At 29.8% G+C, this 26,662-nt stretch overlaps 1 protein-coding gene across 4 annotated transcripts in view; it reads left to right on the forward strand.

The window, feature by feature from the left end:
- LOC130901290 (uncharacterized) overlaps positions 1 to 26,662 on the forward strand; it is a 164,185-nt gene that overhangs the window by 87,602 nt on the left and 49,921 nt on the right. For 3 of the 4 annotated variants that reach the window (XM_057812515.1, XM_057812517.1, XM_057812519.1), the window contains one exon: positions 7,248 to 7,340. In XM_057812515.1, the coding sequence (XP_057668498.1) occupies positions 7,248 to 7,340 (93 nt within the window). Of the gene's footprint in view, positions 1 to 2,265; positions 2,450 to 7,247; positions 7,341 to 26,662 lie in introns of those variants that run through there. The other variant, XM_057812518.1, reaches the window with a different exon arrangement.

Genomic DNA, 26,662 nt, shown 5'->3' on the forward strand with positions numbered 1-26,662 from the left:
TACTTATATATATATATATATATATATATATATATATATATATATATATATATATATATAATTTTGTTATTCATTTCGGTTTTCTTCTGTATTTTAAATTTTAAAGCTTCTGTCTACAAATTGTAATAATTTTTTATCAATAAAGCATTTTCATCTCTCTCTTTCTATTCATAAGTATGTTACACTCTAAACTGGGAATTACCTACCTAATCCTTTTTAACTGTTCAACCGAAATAGTGCCTTAATAGTTATTTATGGAATGAGTGTTAAAAGTAATGTTTTATTATGTGAGTGAAAAGCTTGTGAAATGAGCGAAGGGAATCGAAAAATTTCATGAGTTTTTTTCTAATTGCTGTGGATGAATTATTAGTGTCTGATGAAACTAAACGGTCAGTTTTTTTCAATATTTCAACCTTCCTAAGGTTAAAAAAACAGCAATAGTTTCATTGCCACTCAATTAGTATTAAAAGTTCTCATTCTCAGTTTTTTCTTAAATCAAATTGAAGAGTGTAATTAGAATTTCCATGTAATGTTTCATAATAAAAGTAAGCATTATTTCAATAAGCGATTACTAGGTCCTTTGACTATTTCCTAGTTAGAGCATTCAAGATCTTGATTTCTTTGGTATACAAAGAATGATTTTCTAATATACTATAATAACACAACAATCAAATTCTGTTTCCGAATATAATAAAAATTTTTTTAATAATTAATAAATTCATTTTGACGCTGCATTTTTTCTATTGTGTGAGTGCAAATTTTTTTTCCTGGCTTATGCCGATCTATGTATAGTGAAATGGACTGTTCCACTGAAATCCTATGTCAATATTTCAATACCCTGCTATTAGAATCTAAATCTATAGATATCAAAACAAAAACAAGAAGATGTACGTAGAGAGATGCTTGGAGTATTTTAGAAATAAATGGTGAGAGTCGCTTTAAAGGAGACATGAAATATTTCCAAGGGACAATATCGAACAGATCAGATTTAATAAGCTCATTGAAACTCCTTTGCTCCGTAAAATATTTTCCAGTACCATAGAAAAATTCCTAATTAAGTTTATTAATATAAAAAGAAATTATCCATTTGAATTATCTATAGATACAAGATTCCTCAGTTTTTCGTATATAGACAATATCGAAAATTCTGTTTTTTCTGTTTCATGAATAGCTCTAAATTTCATTTCTTGTTATCTTATGATTTAGTTGTTTATTTTTCTCTCAAGATAATTGATTTGGTCTATTTCCCCAATATTGATATATTTCCATGTTAATAGTATCCAAATTACTTGATGATGTCACTTGATTTATTTTTTAAAAAAGCAATATTCAAATGAAAAAAAAGCTATCCTCGAATTTCATTTAGAGCAGCATAATCAGATTCCGAGGCCATATACCATCCTCCTTCTCATCTGTTTTGCTTTGGTCTGAGTTGTTTTTTCATCTGCAACATTATGCATTGATCTTTGGGAATTTTCCAGCGCTGTATGAGTATCTTCGTATTTAGAAGTGACATTTTACAATGTCCATTCCACTGAAGATACTCTTGGAAACTGGTTTCATTTGTTATAACATTATCCAAAACCTTGATACACCTCTCAGTACTTACCAAGCCCTTGTGTGAATAGTAAAACCTACTATCCCTTCAAGCCATCTTGGTCTAAATTATAGCTATGAAGTATATTACTTCTGGAGCTGCTCCTTCTATAGTTAGATTACTTTTTGTTTGATTATATGATGCTACTTTCAATTTGCCGTGTGATGTTTCCATGGTTTTGCCACAATTGAGGTTTCCCTTGAATGATAAATCGTTGATATTTTCTCTTTTCAGCGAATGTTGGTTGTGTTGAATATTCGTAATAATCTGATCATTTTCTTCCGCGTGGAGATCTTTTCTGCTTGTAGTTACTATCGATTTTGGCCAATTTCTTCCCTTTGTTTTTTAACCATATTTTTTTTGCTTCAGTCCTTTGTCGAAAATCTTGGGATTTATGCCTCATTTTCCAGTCGGCAGTTTAGTCTGTTTCTTGGGCATCCTATATTAATTATAATAATTTTCACCATGAAGGGTATTAATATTCATTGGCCGCTAAAAATAAGTGTTTATGTAACAAATGTAAATAAAACATCTGCATAAATCAAAAGCAAATAACCGGGAACCAAACGGCGTTCTTTCTGTCACGAACGATGCCCCTCTTCACGTCTCGTTCCTCTTCAGCGACCGGCTACACCTGTGCACAGGTAAGACCAACAGCCATTGAAACTGACTTAGCCAACTTTTACATTAGAACGCAACACATATTGCGCGCGCTGTTCGGTTTTTACAGTTTTGTCGGTAAAAGTGCAGTTAAAAATCGAAATTTTTGGTTGGTTATTATGAATATTCATAAGTGAAGAGATGACAAAAGGGAGGACACATCGAGCAAAAGCTCTTTATCAAGTTTCTAAGGTAAATTTTGTTTGTTTATGTCAGGTGGCCCGCCATCTTGACTTTTAAAACTTTAAATTAGTAAAGGAGATAGTGCAATAAGTATTTATATAACTATATAAAGTGTGTTGTATTTAAAATGAAACACCTCTATACTTTCGTTTTTGTCACGAATTTAGATTTGAATTTGTACACAGTAGACATCATTCCAAAATTAAAATCAGCATATTAATTTTTGCAAAATAAACATTTTTTATTTTTTGTTTCCTTCTATACAAATTATTTTTATTTTTAACTGGATAATAGCAATTATATTTTGACAGAAGTCTTAAAAATTCATAAGTTCTAGTTAATACCTATCTGAACATAACAATGCCTACGACTATAAGAAAAAAAATTAAAAAATACGATTGATTGATTACTATGCTCGTAACAGGAAGGAATAGTATGTTCACAACGTAATCCCATTATGCTCTTATTAATGTAACTGTCATAAAGTGATAAAAAAATCAATGATAAACATTAAACATCCTATATTAGTCCTGGAACTATCAATCAAAAATGCCCCCTCATACTGTATATGTGATTTTTCATGAAAATTAATGGTTCAAAACTATCGGAATTGAAAATGCGAGGTTCGATTGGCTTTAAAAAGTAGGAGAAAAGTTTTGAAGAATTGATTATTTGAAAAATGGATTGATGCTTCTTTTCGATATTATGAAATGATTGGCCTGAAATGTATTTCATTCTTTTCCAGACAAAATTTAAGCCAGAAAATTTCTCCCTTATACGTGACATGGTTTGTTTATTTTGTTCCTTCCACTATCCTTTTCAAAATTATTGATTTTCCGGCTTAAAAACAACCGGAAATATCTGTCAAACCAGGTTAGCATGCTTTGATTCCGAATTCATTTGTCTAACTCTCTCTCTCGTACATAAAATTTTTCTGCGTAATTTTTTCCTAATATAAAATGAAATTTCCCTTCAAATATTCTTTACACAAAACCTTTTTCGTAAAACATTACATGTATGAAATGAGAGGGCTTTTTGGATTGACATTTCTGGACTTATATATGAACACATCGAGAAAATCCATACATGAGCTTTAGTTAGCTATTTACCGTGTTAGTTTAAAATGGGTTAGGATTAAATTAGAACAAGTTCAACATATATTGCAAGAAGATTATATTGATATGAAATGTTTCTACTAAGCCCAAGGTATTCTCTTCCGGACAAAATTAATGCAAACCAATTTTAGCCAGGAAATTTCTCCTTCATACGTGACATGATTTTTTTTATTTTGTTTTTTTTTTACTATCTTCTTCAAAAATATCTGTCAAACCAGGTTAACATGCTTTGATTCCGAACTTATTTGTCTAACTCTCTCTTGACTAATAAAGTTTTTTTGCGTAAATTTTTGCTGAAATAAAATGAAATTTTTCTTCAAATATACTTTAGACAAAACCTTTTTCGTAAAAATATGATAAAAATTGATATGGAATGTTTCTATTAAGGGCAATGTAATAAAACATGGTTTAATAAAAAAATTACGTTTACTAATCAGACTACATTCTCTACAAATGAGGTTGTATCGTCTTTTGAACTATAAAGACTGGAACATAGATAACACTCATTGAGTTATAAATTATAAATAAAATAAACTTGATTTTAATGTTTGGTGCATGGTGAAAATTAATTTTCATCACACAAGAATGTCAAGAAATTAACATCCTTGAACATAGACGAGAAACTAAACAGGAACAAAAAATTATTAAAAATGGATTCAAACAGAATAAGAACTAGATTGAACTACAACGTCATCCATAATTCTTTTCTAGATTTATAACGAATTTCGGTTAGTTACTCTAATTGACATATAAATTCAAAATTTCCTACAAATACCCCAAAAAGAGATATCTTCATCTTCAATGAGACGCACTGTGTATAAATTATATTTGCTTAGTAAATATTGTTTAAAAAAATGGAGAATGTTGAACTGCGTGACGTTGTACTTTAAATATCTGGTTATAAAATAATTTTAGTAAAAGTCCGTGAGATAAAAGTAACTATTCCACTCCAAAAAAGAAATCGTATACAAATATACGATAAATTAATAGATAGTAATATAAAAAATTAAGCTTGCGATCATAGTTTTTATTATATGGGAAACCGAACAGTAATTATATTGGAATTTTTGGAACCGTTGGTGATATTTATATTGTTTACACTACCACTGTTTACCTTCAGTGTCTGAAGACGATAGCTTGGTTATCGAAACGTCAGACAGTGTAATTGTGAGTATTGGTATACTGGTAGAGTAAACAGTGAGTAAATCAGTAATGTAATATGTGAAATTACAAAAAAAGTCCAGCGTTACATACTTTTTGGGTTTCGCAAAGGTAGTTGCGAGCTGTTCAAAATATTTGCGATGTTTATCCAAGTGCATTAGACGCTTTTAAATTCAAAGATAGCATCTCTCTGACTTCTATCAATAACAACATTTAGACAACGAGAAGCTGTTGCCAGAAATTGAAGCAAATCTATGTCTGACAACTCTTAATAATCGGTCATTACAAATTGAAAGAAAAAAGTTAAGCTGATGTTTGTGTTTGTCATAATAAAGTCAACCCTTTCATTACACGCAACGTGTTATTAAAACGGAATATATAGAATCGTTTTTTAATCGTAGACGAAATTGTGTTCTATATGATAATCTAAAACGCAAAAGGCAGTGGCTCTCTTCAAACCAACCAAGACCTCAGCCACCATACTTGCCAGATACCGCAGTTTCTTAGTGATAAAAAATTAGTCCTGCATAAATAATTCACTCACTAGATGGCAAAATATTGATTTTAACATTACTAGTTAAAAATAAAAACATTTTATTCGTTTGAATTTAATTCATTGAAACCATATTATTTTTGGTCCGTCTTTGTATTTCGACCAATCTGCTCATCCTTAAATACCCAGATTCACTTTGAGTACATATAAAAAACCTTTATTTGATATTTCTATTGCAGGTAATAGTTTCCGGTATAAATGTATCCTGTGTTACATATTTTCAGTCACGTAATTGCATTTTTTGATAAAATATTTTCTCTTATGTAATTTATTGTTATTGAATAATGTAATAATGCCAGTCAAGCTTTTTTGTTTCGCTTATCCTGCCCCTATTTGAACTGACACACTTTACTATTCATTAAATTCAATTCTACAGGCATATTTATACAGGTCTGTAAAATATATATATATATATATATATATATACATATATATTTTTTAAAATTATTTTTTTTATAATTATATATAAAATATATAAATAGGTTGTACCCTGTTCCTTTTCTGTTGTCTTCTTGTCTTGAATTGTCCACCAACCAGCTCAACTGCCTTCTTCCAATTAATTCGGTGACTAGTATTACTTGCAGTTCTTCTCTATTACTACAATTTCTAATTCCATCATTTCCTGTCACTCAAATATTTCATCATTGTAGCTTTGTATTCTACTTTTTGGATGCAGTTTTATCAACCATGATTCGCAGTCATATGTTAGTATGGGCCTAAATATAGTTCGAAATACTTCCATTTTGGTTTAATCTCTTTACCTTCGTTTTCTTTCTATTCAGTTTCATTCCATTTTCGTTCCATATAATTAAGTTTCGTTGTAGTTCTTTACGTACATTCTGAAATTTCTAGTCTTTCTAAATATTTATGCCCCACATACATGCTTTCTGTTTTTTCTTAGCACCGCTTAAATATATTGTCCATAAATATGACAAACACCAAAGGGCGGCTTAATCCTCCCCCACTTGTCTTAAACTCCCCTTTGTTGTGAATGTGTCTGACCTTCTGGTTTTACTTATTAAACAATTTCATATATTACTCTTATTAATTTGTTATTTCGTCGCCTTACACTGTTCCAAATCTTTGCACTTGGAACCCTATAGAACGCCTTCTCCATATCGATAAATAAAAAATACTCTTTCCTTTTTACTGTCAAATCTTTGTTTATTATTTTCTTTAGTGTCAAAAATGTGTCTTGTATATTGCCGCCTTTTTAAACTCAAAATTTTATACTATTATTTAATATTGGAATGTCACTAATTTACATTAGGTATCTGAAGACGATAACTTTTAACTTGATTTGGATCTATTGAAATGAAATTTAAATCATTTGTTGTAGACATTTTAATGTTTTGTAATAAATTTAATGAACATAATATAGTTGTATGATTAAACTTACGAATTCACAAAGTTATTTGGATTGAATATGAATTTTATATGGTTAAATACTCATTAATTTATATTTAAAAATACTTAAAAAAGTTCTAGATATCCAAACCAAATTTTAATGTTAAATTATGCTGGAGAATGGACTCCAAAATCCCTATAACAAATCCGTTCTCAAGATTGACAACCAATTTTACAAATGTATCGAAAACTTCGGTCACAACTAGCCTTGCATCATGGAATCTTTGATTTAAAAGATTAAATAATATCAAATTTTAAACTTATGGTAGGAATTAGAACAATGTATATTAAAAAATGTTGGAAAATATATAAAAATTTTCAAGTATAATGTTTTCATCAGCTTTATTGATATGCGAAAATTCAAAAAAAAATTGGAAGCCGTTTTCAAGGTATATCACGATAATTCAATCACACAAAAGCACAATTTAGGAACGCACACTGTGAATAACTGTGCCACGTGCACCCATACGTATTATTAGCCATCAACAGTATGTCATTTAATATGAATATAAGAAAATGTTTTAGGATATTGATAAAGCAACATGTGTTTAACGCGTGACTTTTTTTGCAGGTGTTGTGGCATCTGGATATCTTTAGGAGGAGTTTCCGGGACCTATCTGGCCATGCTTGTATGTCGGAATCTTGTATCTTCTGTGCCCTCAAGGTAAGTGCTGTTGGGATAGGCGTATGCTAGGGGAAAGTGGTGTTATTTATATCAATATTTATTCCAATATATCCAAAGTTACTTTGTTTGATTTCGTTAATAGTTATACATTCATCATTTGTATTTTATCCTTAGGATTGCCCAACAATTGTTTGAATGTGTTGTTTGATTTATAAACCAATTTTAAACCCACTCTACTAAATATTCTTTCCAATCCTCTCGTGTAAATAGGATTGAAAGGTATCAAAGCAAATTTTTCTTGTATTTTACTTTGGGTTTGGAAATACCAAATTTGGAAAAGAGAGGTATATATGAAATAAATTGTGGTGATTGTGACCGAAAGTATATTGGGCAGACTAAGAGATCCGTTATTGTCCGGTTTAAAGAACACAGAGCTCATTCGAATTATAGACGGACCGGAAAATCAGGTATTGCCGATCACGCTGCTAGTCACTATCATTGCATAAATATTAATAATGTAAAATTTATAAATAATAGTATCCAATAATAAATTATTGGATGCATTTGAGAGCATTGAAATTGCTAGATGTAAGAGTAGCTTAAATAGGGACAAAGGGCCAATTCCTTACAGCTCACTCTTTAGTTTAGTAGTCAAAGAATAAACATGAATATTCCCGCCAAGGAGTTTTCCCGCTGGAATTAATTATTCGCGTGAGGTGGCTTATTGCTGGGGTGGGAAAATTTAGTATAAAACAGGTAAGTCAAGTTTTAGATTTTATTTTACCTTCAGTCTCTGAAGACGATAACGTGGTTATCGAAACGTGCGTCAGACAGTATAATTGTTAATGTTGGGGTAGTGGTAGTGTAAACAGTGTATTCAGTATCCCTTCTCTTTGTTTTATAAGCACGATACAACTTTTACTACGCATATACTGCTTTTTTTTTCCAAGATAGCTGACTTAACATGAATATAGTTGCAATATCACGTGCGTTTTTTTAAATTATTTTGCTTTTTCATTGCTCCAAAGACGAATTTCACTTTTATAAGGGATTATTACAAATTTTAGCGCTCTTTTTGTTTTTCATTTGCGATGAAAATGATACTATATATTTCTTAATTACATCCTAGAGAGCGAAGTAAGCTTATGTTCATAAAAACATATGTATTTATGGTTAATTTAACGGTATTCAATAATACATTCATTTCTTGAGTGAAGCCAATGATTCAAGATCTTTTAGAGGAGCTGTTGGGGAATCCTAATTAATTTTGTTATAATTATTTTTCCTCTTAATCGTTTTTAATCATTTTATCTTTTGCAAAAAATGCAAAAATTCTTATCTTGCCTTGGAGTTCATGGACTTCGATTGGGAAATTGGTTCAAAATACAATATTCAGTTTAAGTCCTTTTGTAGTCTAATTTCCAAAATACCTATAAAAAAACTGTATTACTCGAAGGCATTAATTCAAATTATAATAGAAAAAGTCTCGTATTTTAGTGTAAAATAAATCATGATAGAATTTTTGATATTATGCAAAAACTTTTCGAAAAACATATCTATGTTGATTCTTGTAATCACCCGACTAGAATATTTTTGATGACCTGATAAGAACCTTATTAGGTAATTCAGCAACCTGGTGAGGTATAGATCAGGTTAAACCTACAAAAATTTGAAGAGATTTAACAGAGCTCTAATGAGGCCCTCATCAGATTTACCTTATTTGGTCTTGATCAGGTTTTCCTCTGATTAGATTTTCACTGTAGGTATAGTTTACATCATGATTGCCTCATCTACTTTATGACCAAGGTCTTCTTGCGTGGTACAAATCAGATAATCCTTATTTGCATGAAGAATAATTAATGTATTTTAAATAGGTTTATCCTGATATTTTTCTAGTATATATCTTGGCAGGATAACCTAATGAAAAACATTCTTCTTTCTGTAGAACTCATCAGGATTGCTCTAACAAGGTTAACTTTGTTCTAACCCGTCTTTAAGATGATGATATAAAGGAAATCAGAAAAAAATCTGGTCAGGCACGTTATACCCATCTCCCCTATTCGTTGAATTTTTCCTTAAGTATTAAGCGAAATAAATACTTGATAGTTGGAGTTAATTTCGAAATGACTAGACTTTTTTGAGATCACATAAACCGATGAAACCCTTGAACCCATTATATTAGTTTCGGCTAACATCAAATAATGTAGTTGACACTAGACATAACACTTCTAAAATTCCAACAACTCGATTTCTGAATAAATGCGGAATTCATACAATAGTTTAAATGAATTACCAACTGGTGGACGTTTCACAGGTGGCAATTGAGCTAAAATTTTTCTTAGTAGTATTTTTTTAATCAGTTCGAAACGTTTGCAAATAAGTGAAAATTGTTATCAAATACTATGGAACTTACTATAGAATACGAAACCTGGTCAAACTGTCGATTGAGTACTATACTGTCAAGAATTAACCATATTACAGAAGAAGAGCCTGGAGTTGGTCAAAAGAAGGAGCTACACACATCGTAAATTACTTTGAAAGAAGTTTGTTGGGAATTTTCAATACAAAACTCGCGGAGAACATCTGGTCAAGTGAAATATAATCACCTACTCCTCGCATCGAAGTAGCTCGGCGTAGTACTTGCTCGAGCTACTCGGTAGGAGTAAATTGGACATAAGGATTATGATAAGAGTTTTGTCATAAAATTAAGGGTAAAAAAAGTAGTCTCCTGAAAATTTAAGTTTAAAAGTAGTTCGAGGCATATTTCTAATACAGTCAAATTAGTTATTCATAATTCAGTTATCATCTTCAGGGACGTGAACTAAGATGCTTTGTTGAGCGTGAAAATTTCACATTTCAATCATTTTTATGAACCACTAAGTGAACTTTATGGAATAAGTAATTTCTCTATTCTTCGTCACTTCAAAATCCATAAAAAAATCTATTTTTGACTACATTTTTTAATAATTTTATAATGATTTTCCTCTCCATTCATATTGTAAAGAATATAATTGATTTTTATATCGTTGATTGATATATTTACTGATCTTCACAACATACTTTCAGTACAAGCACTACAAGTTCATAAGCGCACCACTTCTATTTCAAAATCGTATTTTATCAGGATTAGGATTACCTACAATTGTCTGAAAGTATCAATGAATATGTAAATCAACATTAAAACTACTCAGTTGAAAATATTTTACAATCTGTTTGTATAAGCAAGTTTGCAGCAGTTGAAAAAAGTCGTCCATAGAGTGAATGCAATCATAAAATAAAATAAATATCAATATAGTTAATGATGATTTAGAAAATGGTGATGCCGTATATGATGAGGATATATATTTGACTTATCCATTGTACAGTCAAATATAAATAGGATAATCCTTTTATGGTTGTTGGCAGAGCACGCTGCAGATATGAACTCCATGATGGGTATGAATGTGACAATAATGAGATTAAGCTTGGTTGTAAATTCGATACATGTTTCTTTGTGTTTTTATCACCGGCTGAGTGATCATTTGGCAATGTCATCTGCGTAGAAATATTACAGATGCCCGCCTTATAGATTTAGTGCATCAGGGAAAGAGCGGCTTCTAGTTAAACTTCTGTCTCCATCTATTCTAGTTTGGATCTAGAGCTTGCTCAGGAATATTCTATATTAGATAGTCGTGCGGCAGCTCTGTGAGGAAATACGGTTACTCTCATCTTGAATATCAGCCTTTCGCGCTAGATAAAGACAAAGCTTTTGCTAACATCTAAGAAGATGGCATCAGTGGATTGGCTCCAGTTGATTTCGTGAGTGATATTCTACTACTCTTCAAACTTAGTATGTGATGTTTCATTGCCACCTGAATTCGAACTTCTCTGAGAACATCGTGATGGCATCTGTTTCTTCTATAGTTTTATAAGGACAATTCTCTCGACTATTTTAATCAAGGTTCTGCGAAAACTTCGGGTACTTCTTCACTCCTTTTGGTTGTTCTTCAGTATTCCGTCAATGATAATTCATTCATCTTATTGATTGATGTTTCAGAGCGTTTTAGGACTACAATAAGTATGTTTAGAAAATAATGTGTCATTTGAAGATATCGAATGAATTAATATGAAATTCATTGGGTTGAAAATAAATGTAGACTCATAACTAGTCAAGTAGGTTTAGTTCTTTGGAATTTTTCTGATGAGGTCAATTATTTTCGAAATAATCGCTTCGTTCTTATATCCGGGTGTATAATATTTAACAAAGAATTTTTTTCTCCAATTGCAAGTGTACAATAAAATTAGATGTTATTATATAAGAATATTCAAATATAATTAGATAAAATTTGTGAATGTCGAAATGTAAGCAGTGATACTATGTGGGAGTATATATGAGATAAACGTGAGATCATTAAGAATATAGAAATCAAGAACAATATGAGAGAATTTCATCGTTCTTGTTATGAATAAACATGTCTAACCTTTCTCATGTGGAATTAATTGATAATTAAAAATGTGACAATGTACTCAACGTACTTATTTTCATTTTTCTGTATTTTATACAAGTCACAACTAAAAAATTAATTATCGGTTTATAAAGTAAATGTTACTATTCTTATTTGTCGATATCGATTATTGCGCATATCTTTTCTTGATGTTTATATGTGACAACAGTAAATTGAGAGTGCTAAACTATTTACAAACAGAAGTTGACTGAATCTGAACTGATCGTCATTGTGGTTACATGTGCTGCTAACCAATAATTAATTCAATAAACTTGATAGAATATCTGGACTAGCAACATAGTGTGTAGTACATTCCAAATTTCCTTGTAATTTAATGTTCTAACATGTTTCTTTCTAGCATTTTCTTTTAAAAGTTGTTGGAATCTCATCAAATCTTTCTTCGAAGGAGTTGACGTATAAGTAATTTTATTTTTATTATCTAGTAACTAACCTCCTTCGAACAGAATTTGGATGAATCTGGACTAATATGTATTTTGTTAATATGGTGATAGAATAAATACGATAGTTGGAGTTAATTAAAATTTAATAAGATATGAAAAGATATATAGAAGACTTGTGAAAAGGAACTAAAAGAGAAAATGCAAGGGCAAGGCATTAGTTCAACAAAAAAACACGTAGAAAGACGGAATATGGATTGGTAGACCAAGAAGAGGACTAGCAATAATGTATAAATAAGGGAATACATCAAAAAATTGATTATTAGAGACGTTGGATACAAGATCAATCATAATAGGAATGAAATTTAATATGCAGATTGGGAAGCTCAAAGGAACAGCCTAATTCCCACCGTAATATATGAAGATACAACTCATCTATATCCATATATATTGATCTTTTTACAATCTGCCGGATAATACATTTTTTGTATTATCCGTATTGTATTTGTATTTTGTATAATTGCCGTTTTCGAAACCTACATTTTAATGTTTATGTAGATAGTTATATTTTAATCTCAAACAATGATTATTAGTTTTTTCTCATTTATATCATATCTAAAATGAATTGTGGTAAAATATTGTTATTCATGGCTTTGCATAAAAATATGAATGTTGTTTGTAGAATGTTGATTTTATAGGGCGTGTTCAGTATTTCTACTGCGTATTTCTATAAACGGTATTTATCAGCTCAAGAATTTAGTTGTAATCAATAATTGATGTTTACTAGAACAAATCATAATTTCAGTAAACGGAGATATTTTTATTGTGTAAAATTAGTACGAAGCACATTTAGAAACTCGATGTACCAGTGAATTTTAACAACTATATTTATCTATGAAGGATTAGCAACATATTGTATGATTTCTGTCGGCGTTGAAATAATAACATGGAATGCAAAAAGTGTTAATGATTACTGTAACACAGTAACACTTGTAAAAGATTTGGTAATTTTATACTTTCGCGGTCCCCTCGTTTTTTGACTTTAGAAAATCGAAAAATCATCCGATTTCGATAAAATTTTTTTATATTTTCATATAGTTTTATGACTTTAAATTTAAATAATTATTCATAACTTTTTTACAAAGCAACAAACGCAGTTCATATATTTTGTTTTGTTAATCTACACAAAAAATCGAACATTTTGGAAAAAAAAATTTTGTTTTGTGTTAACTTTCAATATACAATAAGTGATTTTAAAAATGTTTTTGTTCATATAACTTTAATGATTACTTATGATACAAACGATTATATGTGAGAAAAGATCAATTTTAAGAGAAATTATTATTTTTAATTGTAAAAACATGATGAATCAACATTTTGTATAAATCTTTTTTTGTGTAGATTATGAAAAAGAATATAACAACTTCATTTGATTATTTGGAAAAAAGTTTTCAACAATTATACGTGATTGAGTGTATTTCATTAATATTTAAAGCCCTGAAACCAAAGTTTTAATTTTTCTTATTCAAATATTTTTTTGCGTAAATCCTCCGTAAAAACGAAGATTTAAAAAAAATCATAGAAATCGGATGATTTTTCTAGAGCCAAAAAACGAGGGGACCGCAAAAGTTACAAATACTATATATAAGATAACTGAAAAAGATAACACATTATATTCAAACAAATATATCATTTAATAGTGTATAAAAATATTTGAGAAATATTGAAAAATGCATAAAATTAATATTTTCTACGTACATTCCGTTATCAAATCTGAATCCACAAGTCACTTCTTGACATTAGGAATCTTCACATTTTTCATAACCTTCATGAATCAGTTATAAAAAGTAGTTATGTAAAAACTTTACGTGAAGAATAATTTATCAATTACTTTAGAAGCTAACAATTATTTAAACTGACAATCAACTCATTATTCTTATTCAATAATATTTTAAGATTTAACATTGAAGACAACATTATTAAAGACACAATTATTTAAAGTAAGTACATTTTCTGAATGAATATTCTCTTGAATTTCTTGTCTAATGTTAATTGCATCTGAAGCTGTGATATCTACATGTATGCTAAGGGCTTGGCACTTAATGTTTTTGTGAAATTTTTCTCTTATTATCTATTGAACTGCAACATAGCCTTCGACTACACTGTTGGATTTCCATCATCCGTCTTGCTTTATTTTCAGAATGTCGGCTCCTGAATCTGCCAAGAGAGACGCTGACTATCATCTGAAACAATGTCCTGTGTATCCTTTGCCGTTAGGTAGACCCAGGTACTGAGCAATATTTGCTGGTAATTTTCCAATGGTATTCATACCCACGGGTTGTATTTAATATTTTACATTATAATATCTCACAAAACATCAGTCGTGCTTTACAGCAGGAGGTTTAATATTTCTATACTTTTTGAGGAGGAAAACAAATTTGACACCAGTAATATTTCTAGCAGTGACCACAAATTCGTGAGTAACGTGTGTTTTGCTTTCTGGAATTGTAATTTTAAAAAAGGTGCTTTCATCAAATACTACGTCTCCTTCTCGTTGGAACTTTAGTTTAGCCTTCCTGCAAGCTTTCGCAATCCCTATTATCATTGCGACCTAAGAAACAGATTTATATAATAATAAATTAGAGACATATCGTAAATTAAGTCGTACTATTGCAAGTAGAAATATTTCGTCTTCAGTTTCTTTTATAAATCTTTCTACATTCTCGTTCGTCGAAATCTCCATATCGGGCATTATTGGGCACGGTGAGTTCAGATCTCAACATTGAATATGTTGATACCTTTAACGTTTTCAAATTTTCAAAATAAGCAAATAGTACCTTTTCGTTGATGTTCTTTATATTTTTCAAATCGCACCATTTTTCAAATTTTTGGTAGGCCGGATGTATCTTCTTCTTGATGTTGCAAGTATTAAACTACCCACTGCAGCATTTGCAGACTCTCTTACTACAAATGGAATATCTGAAGACATTTGAAGTAATTACTTATTTTGAAAAATCTTTGTTTGCTTCAATAGTAAGAATAATTCAAGACTTGCTTCCATTTTATCAATACTTCTAACACCATTTGTTTTTAGATTAATTTTTTCATTGTAATAAAAGATTCAATTAAATATTATAAAAGCGCAGGATTAGATAAAAGGTTGTACGTAAACACCTTATGAAAAAATCGATTTTGTTCAACATGTGTAATTTGCAAAACACGCTGGCAGTCGTTTTGACAAATACTACGCTTGTCGCAATATCGCTCTTTTCATAACTATTTACGTAAATAACCATTAAAATTAACTTCATTTATTATACAAATTAGTCTATCTTCTCATAAAATTCAAAAACAATGCTTGATCAACAAACCAATTCGTATACAATTTTCCTTTCTGATGTATTCCTCAATCAAATAATTCTATTAGATTTCCATATAGGGTAACCCAATAATAATTGCTAGCAGTGCTGCTATGCATTTAAAATATCTGTGCAGCATGGACGGAGATCCTCAATTTTAATCGAGCGAACAATTTTTATAAACTGAAAACGTATGCTAAAAGTGAGAAAGTTTGATTTTATTATTAGACAATGGAGTAATTGAACTACGTTATACATTAGTAGATAAATTTTTTTTAAAAATGAATTATTTTCGTTTAAAATACTCACTATCTATCCTACTAATATTTTTTCACATAATTTGATATTAAATAAAAGGCTTTATCCTGTCGACAAATACAATGCGTTTAACCTCATTATTCATTGTTTAAATTGATAATATGATAGTTAACACTGAATTCTGAATCCTTTTCCTTTTGATTTACACGAACAGCAAAATGTGTCAGTTAAAATCCGTGTTTCCTTTTCTCTAGATAAAACTAGTTTTTATCCTAATCAAAACTGCCCCTGATTTATTTGATTTTCAGATGAAAACAGTAGTTACTCCGAGCTTCACTTAAATGTAGTGCTAGGAAATTTAATTTGGGATTTGAAACAAGATATACTTTTAAAGATATTTATTACAAAGATCTATATCATTTTTTCTAGAAAATGATAGTAAAAATGATAATTATAAAATCATTTATTAACAAACAATAAAAAACTATCTTAAAACTGATGAAATGATGAGTTTCTACTTGTTATTGCAAGACAAATTTTATATTATATATATTTTGACTCATAAAAGTAACCATTTTCCTTGCAGAGACACATTTTTGACATATATCATTTTTCGCTTACGCAGCGCAGCGCATAATTCCTTGTCCTGTTTCTATAACTGCCTCATTAGCCACAATTCTTGATGGGAAATACATCGGTACATACCTGCAATATAATTTGTTGATCATTCCATATTTCGTTCCAATCTTGTGAAAATCATGATCATGCTTATGAAGATCCTCACCGACTATATGACGTAGATCTGCTTTTCCTTTGTAAATACATTATCACCAATTTCTACTAAAACCTGCCGATTTCATTTTATTGGCCTGTTATTTAAGTTTTGGATGCCAGTATTTCTTGTTTCACATTCGAACTTTGAAGTCTTTGTCATTTGGTTGTATTATAATAGGATCTAGGTTCCCGAATTCTTCAGCTTCAATGTCATATTCATTGTCTGACGGTGCGATTGGCAATTGAAAACTTGTTTTGGGAAACTTTTACGTCTTTGTGTTTGGCTCTGCTGCCTCATTAGCAATAGTTCTTGAAAGTACATTTATAGTTATAACATCTTCTGAATGCAAAAAAATTTCTTTACATTTGCTGATTTCTGGCCTGATAAGCACATACTAATAGCGATATAGTTTTATGGTAAATGATAAAACAGGCACAGTTTCTCCATTATCTGTACTATTATTTGATTCAGGTGACGATTAATTTTTAATAATTGCAATAATTACATTAAGTAAAAACTAGTTTTAACTGTAATATATATATATACTCATTATCGATGCATTTGAAATCGTCTTTGAAATAAAACTCTGTCTCAAGGACTACTTCCCTCTCGTTACTGATTTACAAAATTGGTACCTTCGCCAAAATTTTAACTTCTTGGCGCATCCATCAAATTAATTGAAATGTAGTCGGGACTTTTGGTGTTATTTCTTGTAATTAACGGATAAAGCTAATTGCGAATTAAGTATGATTACATTCTCAGCTCATTTTATGTATACAGGGTCTCACATAAATAATGTCGGTTTGATTATTAAATAATCTCAAAAAGAAAGCCGTTATATTCGAAGTATAGCCCACCATATTCCATGGTTTTAATTCAAGCTCTTTAAGACATTAGTAAAACTAATATTGTTGTACTGCGTTTTCAATATTTTTTTCACTTTTTTTGCCATACCAGAATTTCGCCATGGATCTAAATAAATAGTAATCTGACGGTGCAAGGTCCAAACTCTTTCGGTTAACCAAACCTGGATATTTCTCCGATAAAACCTCATATATTCACATCAGCTGTCCTCGGCATTGATAGCTCGACATGATTTCCTTCAAAAGTCCTTCAGAGATACAACAAGACTTTTCGCTCGAATCGACCTCTCTTTGCTCCGTATTCTGGTCATTAGCCCTTCTCTAACAACTTATTTCCCATGTTCGGGTTGTTTAGATGAATTCATTATTCATAGAAGGTAAAAATGAGTCTTATGAAATGATCATCTTACAGTAAGGAAATGAGCTGTTTATACACACTACTAGACGATTTTAAATGACGATATATGGTATCTTTAGAAGGTCCAAAGAAGTCCAATAATCCGCGAGTCCTCATAGAATTAGATATTAATCTTAACAAGTTACGACATGTTTAAATTGAGGCGTAGGAATGTTCACATATAAAAACTGACATTAATTATGTAATACCCTCTGTATAATCTCCTATCAGGTTTATGTATTATGGTTGATGAGATTCAACTTGAGATTGTTTAGAGCTACAAAAGAATGTAACTACGATTAGATAAATCTTCTTTGTCATTAGTTAAATTCAAAATTAAAATGTTATATCGACAAATAAGTACAGATATAGAGATATAAATGTGGATTATATGATGAAAATGAAATTCGAGCATCACAACCAATTAAAAGATCAAATTGTTCTTGAATTTCCAAAACTCGGTGCGGAGATTATTTACTCCAATTATTCAGCAGAAAACAGGTGCTTTCGAAACTGAGCTGCTTCTCTTATTATCATTTCTAAATACTTTAATATAGAAAAATCCTTCTATTTGATTACAATTAAATCTTCCCTAATGACTTTTCGTTACGATTTTTGTTATCCCATGAATATATATTATTTCTTATACCCTTCTACTGTAGAAAATGATACATCCACATATTAAAATTAAACAAATTGGGATATTCATCCAGATTTCGCGAAATATTGCTGAATTCAAGTTTCAACATTTATTATAGTAACATATCCTTCAAAATACATCACCATGACGAGGTTTCTGATTCTCATTCCTTAAGAATCGATTTCTTCACTTAAAATTCCTCACAAGATTGTATATGGGTGATTCCATTATAACTGTGATATTCAATGTCCTGTATTGTTTTTTTGTACTAGTCATTAATTAATAATCAATTAATAAAAATTTTGTGTTAATTGAATAATTCTTAAGATATTTAAACATTATTTTTATACAATATAACTTGCCACTTAAAGAAAACTTATACTACATCACTTGAATGTCAGTACCGTGTCATGTCCATTCCTAGAATTTACCGATAAATTATTAATTTTTTTTGTCGTAACAAATGATTTAAACTAATTACCTTATAAATTCTAATGTTTATGATCAAACTGAGGAAAATTGATGCACTTGTTGTTTAATATCTTAAGTTACCATGTCAGTACCGTGGATAAATGAGTCAGTACCGTGGAACTCAAAATCCGACATTTGTGTCTTGCTCGTGATACTTTGAAGTTGTAGTAAATTCCTCTTAGAGTTTTATTTTTACAGTAAAATAGATGAATAATATGCATAAAAAAGTTAGAAAAGTTAAATTTTAAAATCTTGAAATTTTGAATACAAAAAATCACAGTTAGAACGGAATCACCCATATACAGTAAAGCATGAATTTTTGCTTGGAAGAAGACTTTCTGGATACAATACCATATATTTCCCTCTTGCAGCTTTTTTGTTTTTATTATTACACAAAAAGTAGAAATATTTTTATTTTTTTCAGCAACTGTATAATACAAATTTGAATCCAATCAATGTCAAACGGGCATCACTAATGAAATTGTATTTAATATGTCGTTCACTCTTTATATATTTCATTTTGTAAAATCAAGTTGTTGATTTTACTTGAGTACGAAAAAGCCTATGGACTAAAAAGAACTATTTTCGAATTTTCCAATGAAAACTTGAGGCAAAGGGTATCACATTTATATTCAATTAATAATATAAAAATGAAAAATCATAGAACTGTTTTTTATATATAAATTTACATTAAATAAATCAGATTATTTATCTGCCCCTTCAATTCCCTAGGGATAAGAACTACACCTATACAAATTTTAAATTACAAAAGTAGGGTTATACCGCATTGAAAGATTTTAAAATCTGTAATTCCCGAAAAATGGGATTTGTGTTTATACAAATAAACGACTAACTAATAAAATTAAATCCGAAATTTTTGTGACATTCATATATTTTTTATATCATTACACGATATTTGTTTTTTTTTTGACGTTGATAAACGTTTATTCACACAATTAGTCACACGTTTTTTTTAATCATGAAACCGGCGCATCCACCATAATTTGCAATGCTCAAACACTTTGTATAAACTCGTTATTATTTACACAATTTCGCTTTGACTAGCGTTATCTATGTTAATGACATTTTTATTTACAACATAAAGTTCACACCTTGTTCATTTAAATAACCAAGCCATTTCGAGTTTCTTAAACGTATTCAAAGTTGACCGTGAAACGACTTAGGCGCTTTAAACCAGTCAACCAAACAAAGTGCATGTATGCATTGATGCCGTTGTTTAAAACAAATCTTTATTTCAAATTATTATATAAAACAAGATATATAAGTAATATAAATCGAATATTTGTAAATAAATAATGTGGAGTAGAATAATAGGTAATTGTGAACAAATATTTGAAATTAAGTATGCAGATATCACGTAAAAATACAAAGTTTTTATAATCAAAACCTATTAACCAGTACATTCCAATTTTATTTAGCAATGGCGTGGTACAAAGGATGCGTTATCTTTCATTTAGAAGGTTATAACTATCGCTTACTTTATTCATCCAAAAGATTGTCCATTTTTTTATTCACTACTTGAGCTCAGACATTTTGTTAGAATCTTATTTGGAAAATCGACAGCAGTACGTAAGCTGTAACAACAGTAAATTTAATCTGGCATTGGCGAGCGAGGGGTCCCTCAGGTTTTAGTGTTGGGACCACTATTGTTTCTGCTATATAGCGGCGTCAAATGTCGATCAGTTTTATTCGCTGACGATGCTACATTTCTAACAAAAAGGGATGAAAATGTCAGCATCGAGAATTTAAAGAGAGCCAAACCTTGGTTTGATCCAAACAACTTAAAATTAAACAAATCAAAAACTGAAAAAATAACAGCTTCTCAAAACCAGAGAGGAATCTGTTAAATTGTTGGGAATCACATTAAATTCCGCTATCAATGTGCTCAAAATGTTTGCTTTTTGCAATAAGACAATTGAGCTTCTCTATTGGCAGTAATCGCGTTATGAGCACGATTTAGTTTGTGCTGATCCACAGTCATCTGGCTTATGGTATCCCTCTATGGGGCAACTCTAGTAGAATTCAAAGGCTTTTTACTTTCACAATGCAAGGAGTAGAGTACATTGCCGCGAACTCTTTACGGGATATGGGATCCTGCAGTTGCCTTGCATGTATATATGGGTGATTCCGTTCTAACTGTGATATTCAATGTCCTGTATTGTTTTTTTGTACTAGTCATTAATTAATAATCAATTAATAAAAATTTTGTGTTAATTGAATAATTCTTAAGATATTTAAACATTATTTTTATACAATATAACTTGCCACTTAAAGAAAACTTATACTACATCACTTGAATGTCAGTACCGTGTCATGTCCATTCCTAGAATTTACCGATAAATTATTAATTTTTTTTGTCGTAACAAATGATTTAAACTAATTACCTTATAAATTCTAATGTTTATGATCAAACTGAGGAAAATTGATGCACTTGTTGTTTAATATCTTAAGTTACCATGTCAGTACCGTGGATAAATGAGTCAGTACCGTGGAACTCAAAATCCGACATTTGTGTCTTGCTCGTGATACTTTGAAGTTGTAGTAAATTCCTCTTAGAGTTTTATTTTTACAGTAAAATAGATGAATAATATGCATAAAAAAGTTAGAAAAGTTAAATTTTAAAATCTTGAAATTTTGAATACAAAAAATCACAGTTAAAACGGAATCACCCATATTTGAAACACGGGTGTAAGAGATAAAGTAACTGATGTTCACAGTAGTACCACCAAGGCTGCCGTTACACTAATTTTACCAATTTCTAGACTACATCAAACACAATATAACAAACTTGACGTAAGACTGTATAAAACTTTTCTAGATTTGAAAACTGATAGAACGTAAAAAATATAAACCAACTTCGGTTCTACGAAGTTTCAAAACAATTTTTATTTCAAAATTACAATTAGAGACCACATTCCATTCAATATTCAGCTTTATATTACGTCAGAAATCTAATTTTGTGAATATATTGATTTCACTTTGTTTAAATTTTCTACTTCGTTATATCATGTTATTGATAACCGCTTAGAGATTCAATATTGGGACTACACAAAAGCTATTTTATTTATACTAGTAAATAAATCGTATCGTATCATATTTCAACGAAAAATTATTTTGTCAATATTTGGAATTTTTTCATTTAATTTCGTGACTTATGGTTAATAAGCAAAAAAAACAATCCAATTAAGTTCTTATATAAAACAATACATTATTTCATGAGTATATAGACTATATTCTTTTACATTATTCCGATTCGCGTATTTTCTTAAAATTTGAGAATGTTTAGTGACTTGGCAACGTGGTGAATGTTTATTATTTGACTGGTCGACTGTAAAGCGATTTGTATGCCTTCTTAGGTAATATTTCAACCAATAGCGATGGAGGTCAACCGGTCATAGCCTTAGGTTGAAACTAAGATGCTGAAGTTGAAGTAACGAAAACAATATTAATTCTTATACGATCGTAGAAGATGGCATTAACGTAAACTAAACTAAAAGACATCGTCTGCGGATGGTGAAAGGAATAACACCATTATGTACGTGTTTTTTAATAAAGGTTATTTGATTAATTGTATTAAGAGTATTATTTAATTGTTAAATTGTTTTTCTTCCAAATTTTATGAGAAATAAAACGAATTTATAATATCCCTTTAAATAATACTCAGTATGTTATATATTATATTTAGTCCTGCATTTTACCTCTAATGTTGCTAGATCAGGGTAGAAGCCTTTCAAAGTGATAAAAAGTGAAAAAAACTTATAATAGAATGAAACCTGTTGAGCAAGGAGAATATAATAAAAATAAAAGAAAAAATAATTTACGGTCGATCTGAGGTCGGGAAGGGGAAGGGGGTGGGTTTTTAGAATATAAAACGGTTTATTTCGATTTCTGGCAAAACTACAAGTCTTATTGAAAAAAGTCAAATAGTAAAGTTGTAGGTAATAAAAAGGTTTACAACTCTTGTATTCACACTTTTTTTATATAACCTCAAAATTTATGTGAAAAATTCGAAACCTTTATCACCTTACTTTTTTCATTATGAAATAACTTCTTTCTGATGATTAAAAAAATATTACAATTATCTTGGTTTCACAGAAAAGGTAAAAAAACTCGCATCCGAAAATTTTCTTTCATCATTATGTACGTATTTATCAAAAGTTTTGACTCTAATTACTTATATTTATCAATGTAATATGGAAACTCACGTTTTCCGTGTATTTAGAGTGAAAAATTTTAGTAATTCTAGATTTCAACGAACAAAACTCTCAACGACTTTTGATAAAAGCTGATATTTTGACGGGAGAATTTTCGTTTAAAAATTTTTCGATATCCAGTCAAAATAAGGTTTCTCTTACATAAGTTTGTTAAAAGTCTCTTTAAGTTGTACAACCAGTTGGTTTATCTGATAAAATGTCATTTAGTATTGTTCCACTCTAGATTGGTCAATATATAACTATTATTATCCTAACTTCACGTTTTTCATGTCATATTTTACGAATATATTAATTGAAACTAATGGACAAAAAACTATTACGAAATAATTATTCATTAATATTTTCTATGCAGTGACCTACATTTTTACATATTTAATTACAGATTTGTCTGATTTTCAAAATCTTGATTCGTCCCACAATTAAAACTTTGAATTTATGATAATTACTAAGTTTATTATCAAATTTCAAACTGATGTTTAATACTTAGAAGCATAATTTTTACATATTTAATAACAAATTTGTCTGATTTTTGAAATCTTCATTCGTCCCACAATTAAAACTTTGAATTTATGATAATTATCAAGTTTATTATTAAATTTCAAACTGATTTTTGATACTTAGAAGCATAATTCTCACATTAGTATGTCTAAACTTTCTCGCCTACATTCATCTTTATTTTCGTAGAAATGTTTAAATTCCATTTTTGAGAAGCATAATATGCATTTCTCTTGTAGAGTTATGAAGTACTGTTTATTAGGTATATATCAAATCAACAGACATATTTCTGAAATCCAGTTTCCTGTTTATTATAGTCTAAATAACATTTCCATTTTGAACAAAATGAGACAATCGCTTACCAACAGAAAGAACTGACTCCAGACTGGCGTAGACAGTACTTTTTAGAGACACAAGTACCTGACTAGACACAAGATAATAACTAAGTGAAATAATTCAGGCTCCTAAAGAAATTTCACCACGAATGACCTATCGATATTCGTTTTGTTAGTAAAATATTTTTTTGTATATATAAGAATACACAAGTTATGTGAAATTTTTTATTTTTTTAAATTGTATTATTCAATCACCGACTATTCTTATTTTTCAAATTTGAATAATTTTTACTTTGATAAGCATAAAAATATGGATCTTTCTTTATTTATATTTCAATCTCTTTATATTTCACATAAAAAAATTCTTTCTTTTCACACCTGTCTACCAGTGAGGGATAGAGACAAATTTAACTAGCAGGGAAAAGATAGCGTCAAAACAAAATGAAAATGTGCAAACATTTCTTCTGATAGATCTTTCTGGTTATGGAAACTCTGACCGATCCAAAACTAATAGATTCATAAGATGAATAAAAAGAAACAATCTATAGGATAAGAAAGGTTACTTTTAAAACATATAGTTTTGAGGTAATCTATAATTTTGATAATCTAACAGAAGAAATAAATAGAAGGCTTATTAAAGGAAAAATAGTATTCAGAGCTTCCAGTTTATTAAGGTAGAAAATAATCAGGAGACAAACGAAGTTACCATTTTACAGAAAGATAATTGTACCAACTGTTACGAATCCCACATTCTCACACGAATGTTTTTCTTCTTCTTCTTCCTGCTGTGTATAGGCATCATTGCCTGTTTTTCTTCACATCATTTCATTGCCTCTGCTCAGTCACCTGGGAGGTTGTCACTCCATCTTTTCCTAGGTCTTCCAAAGCTTCTTTGTCCTGCTAGTGATTGTGTGACACGAATGTTGTGGGGCAAAATACAAAGAAAAATAAAAGTTTTTGGAGGTAGAAACTAAAAGATATGTTATGGGGAAGAATAACTAATGATGTTAGATATCTGATGATATACGAAGATGGATGCTACGAGTACATATAGTTCTTTCAATACCAATTGCAGATTATAAAAACTTATATAAAAACCCTTGCCGACAATTTTGTTTGATCTGCCATAGGCGTAGATACCTTTTTATGCGAAAAAGTATTTGTTAAAAGGCAATCCAATCATTATAAATTAGACGGAATTATACGCTGTTATTCAGACAGTTGCACTTAATTATATGCCTACTTGAAACTTAGAAAAAACTCATTATTATATCTTATTAATTTGCCACAACTGAATATTAAATTATAAAACGTAAATAGACGAGTAAAATGTACCTGCCTGTAAAGGAGTTTGGTTTAAACAGGGTACCAGACGTGAGTTGAGGCCTTTTTGTACCCCATTCGTCTATTAGAACTTCGGTAGTCTTTTATTTGACGCAAATAATCTTGTTGCTATTGAATTATCTTTGACGATTCGGTTATTGCCATCCGTTTATTCAGTTTTTTGTGTTTAATACGCAATGTTTCTTTTTGTTTTATACTAATAATTATTGATAATTACTAAATTTCACTAAAATAACTGTCAACCTTGTCTTATAAGTTGAATTAGCTTATGAGGTAAAATGAGGTGAAACCAAAATCAGACCAATGAGATGGAGACCGTGTCAAAAATTAGCCAGTGTATATAAGCTCTGTATTAATATATGCTTTTCAATCCATCCATTTGTAACTTATGTTCCTTCTATTTTTGTTTAAAGTTCTTTCAAATCTGTTATTTGCTTTTGGAAATATAAGAAAATGTAAATTAAAAGGAATGTCGTATGTTAATGATTCATTGCAAAAAATTATAGAAGTCAAATCGACATTTAAAAATTGGTTTGCCAAGTTTGAACGAGGCGAAATGGGCACCTATGACGATGTTCGTCCCAATGAGGCGAACACAACAAAAAAGTTCTCAAAATAATTTCGAATCAATCAACAGTAAAGCTTTTGGGTTATCTAAGATCCTAAAGATATCAAAAAAAATGTATTGATTATATCTTGAAATCAATGAAAAAATATAGTAGATGCAACAATATATTGGATTGAAATGAAACCTTGTAAGAAACTATAATTAATAAAATTCTATAAATACTCCAGGTTATGTACAAAACTATTATTAGTAGGAATTTTTTCTCGATTAAAACGGTTTTTGTCCTCATCCATCAGAATCTCCCATATTAGTGTGTTTCAAATTTAAAAACGGATATTACATAGCTGTAATGTGCTGTTCCATAGCACGTCCAATGTAAACTAGGGTTAAAATTACCATATGAAAATGGCACGTCGACTTCATTCACGTTCGATCACCCATATGTGTAATAAAGTGTTGTGCATATTAATTGTACAAATAAATGTGTAACATCGAGTAGGCGACTTAAAAGGTTATGATTCGAGAGTAAATAATAAATTGTTATGTTAAGTGACTAATCAGTATGTCAGAATACTTCAATGTCTTTAAAAAGAAAACGGAAATCGTCACGTGGATATCTGAAAATAGAATTTCAGTAATAAATTGAATGAGATAATTTGTTAAATTTCAAGTAATTTGATGGAAGACAACCAATCAGTACAACATTATACTGAAAACAGATCCAATGGACTGTTTTCGC

The sequence above is a fragment of the Diorhabda carinulata genome, chromosome X (genome assembly GCF_026250575.1).
Source record: "Diorhabda carinulata isolate Delta chromosome X, icDioCari1.1, whole genome shotgun sequence".
Taxonomy (NCBI): Eukaryota; Metazoa; Arthropoda; class Insecta; order Coleoptera; family Chrysomelidae; genus Diorhabda; species Diorhabda carinulata.